The sequence below is a fragment of the Austrofundulus limnaeus genome, unplaced genomic scaffold, assembly GCF_001266775.1.
Source record: "Austrofundulus limnaeus strain Quisiro unplaced genomic scaffold, Austrofundulus_limnaeus-1.0 Scaffold436, whole genome shotgun sequence".
Classification (NCBI taxonomy): Eukaryota; Metazoa; Chordata; class Actinopteri; order Cyprinodontiformes; family Rivulidae; genus Austrofundulus; species Austrofundulus limnaeus.
Window position 1 is genome coordinate 406,279 of NW_013952838.1, and position 1,472 is coordinate 407,750.

The following is a 1,472-nucleotide window of genomic DNA, read 5'->3' on the forward strand; positions in this document are numbered from 1 at the left end:
ATAATAATAATAATAATAATAATAATAATAATAATAATAATAATAATAATGTCTATTTGTTTCAGTGTTTTAGGCCAATGATACCCACTCTGTGACCCTTCAGACCAGGGGGTCCGGGTGTACCAGGAAAACCTCTCGGACCCTAAAACACACGATGTGGAAAGTATTTGTGAGTTAAAATAATGCAGAGATTTTGTCTCCTTAAAGAGCTGAAGAGGCTTACAGAAGATCCAGGAAATCCAACTTCTCCAGAGYTTCCAGGTTTTCCTGGTTCTCCCTGAAAGAAAACAGGTTTTTAAAATTTTAGAAAAGAAATTTAGCTGATTTTTGTTTTATTGCAGGAATTTCTGAAGACATTTATGAAGCTTCTTATYAGGAAGTGTCCCTGAATGACATGCTACAGCTAGCTGCTGCTATTCGCCAAGAATAAACACAACAAAAACAACGACCAAAACTAGTAAAGGTTTATGATTTCCTCTTTGCATGAAGTAGAGTTAAATCTGAATTAAGTTATTTAAATTAGGACTATTTCTACACATTCAAAAATTCAAAGACAAAAAAACTCACATCTTCTCCTGGTTTCCCTGCTGGACCCTCAGGACCCCTTTGTCCAGGTGGACCCTAAAAAACCGAACATTCAGATCAGTTCTTTAAAGATTCATAAAAAACTCAGAGCGTCAGCGACGACCTGAAGGTTTTCATACCATGTGTCCCGGATCACCAACGTCTCCAGGGGGGCCTTGTGGTCCAGCTTGACCCTATAAAAGGACAAACAGGGATATTTTAGAGATGAAGATGAAAAAAATCAAAATAAAGATATTATAYTTTAAACAGCTGCTGACTTACAGGTGATCCGTTGGGCCCGGGGGGTCCTCTTGCTCCGGCTTCTCCCTAAAACAAACAAAACTCTCAATTAAACATTAAAACTCACATTTTATTACAAAAAAAGAATAATTTATGTATAAAACAAATGATGTTTTGTCACTGACGTATGAACTGATTTAGAGTTTAAACAGAACTAATGTGTCAAATCAAAAATAAGCAGCAAATATTTGTCAATTTCAAATTAACGTGTCAAATTATTTCAGACGAACATAAACAAAGACTCAAGAGGGATCCTGAGTACCATTCGTGGTACTTGTACTACAGTTTGAGAASCACTCATAARCCTTGGTTTAAATGAAACTGAAGCATCAGCAACAAAAACAAACTTTTGTAAAAGTTTTACAAGAAACAAAAATTGATATTTCACTTTATAGTCAGGTTTAGCTGTTAATATAACAATTGTTTTTGTGGTTTTGAGGATTTATTTTAATGTTTAAGGTTACAGAAACTGAAATTACATCTTCTGGGTAAAGTTAGCAACAATTCGATGATCCTGTTTATTAGGATATTATAACTTTATTAGGATATTATAACTTTATTAGGATATTATAACTTTATTAGGATATTATAACTTTATTAGGATATTA

General features: G+C 33.7%; 1 protein-coding gene across 1 annotated transcript in view; it reads right to left on the reverse strand.

The window, feature by feature from the left end:
* Positions 1-1,472, reverse strand: part of col5a2a (collagen, type V, alpha 2a) — a 42,673-nt gene that overhangs the window by 13,789 nt on the left and 27,412 nt on the right. Inside the window, exons 9-13 of the mRNA XM_014024699.1 lie at positions 847-891; positions 705-758; positions 568-621; positions 224-277; positions 89-142 (exon numbers count right to left, since the gene is read on the reverse strand). Coding sequence (XP_013880153.1) covers positions 89-142; positions 224-277; positions 568-621; positions 705-758; positions 847-891 — 261 coding nt within the window. The remainder of the gene's footprint in view (positions 1-88; positions 143-223; positions 278-567; positions 622-704; positions 759-846; positions 892-1,472) is intronic.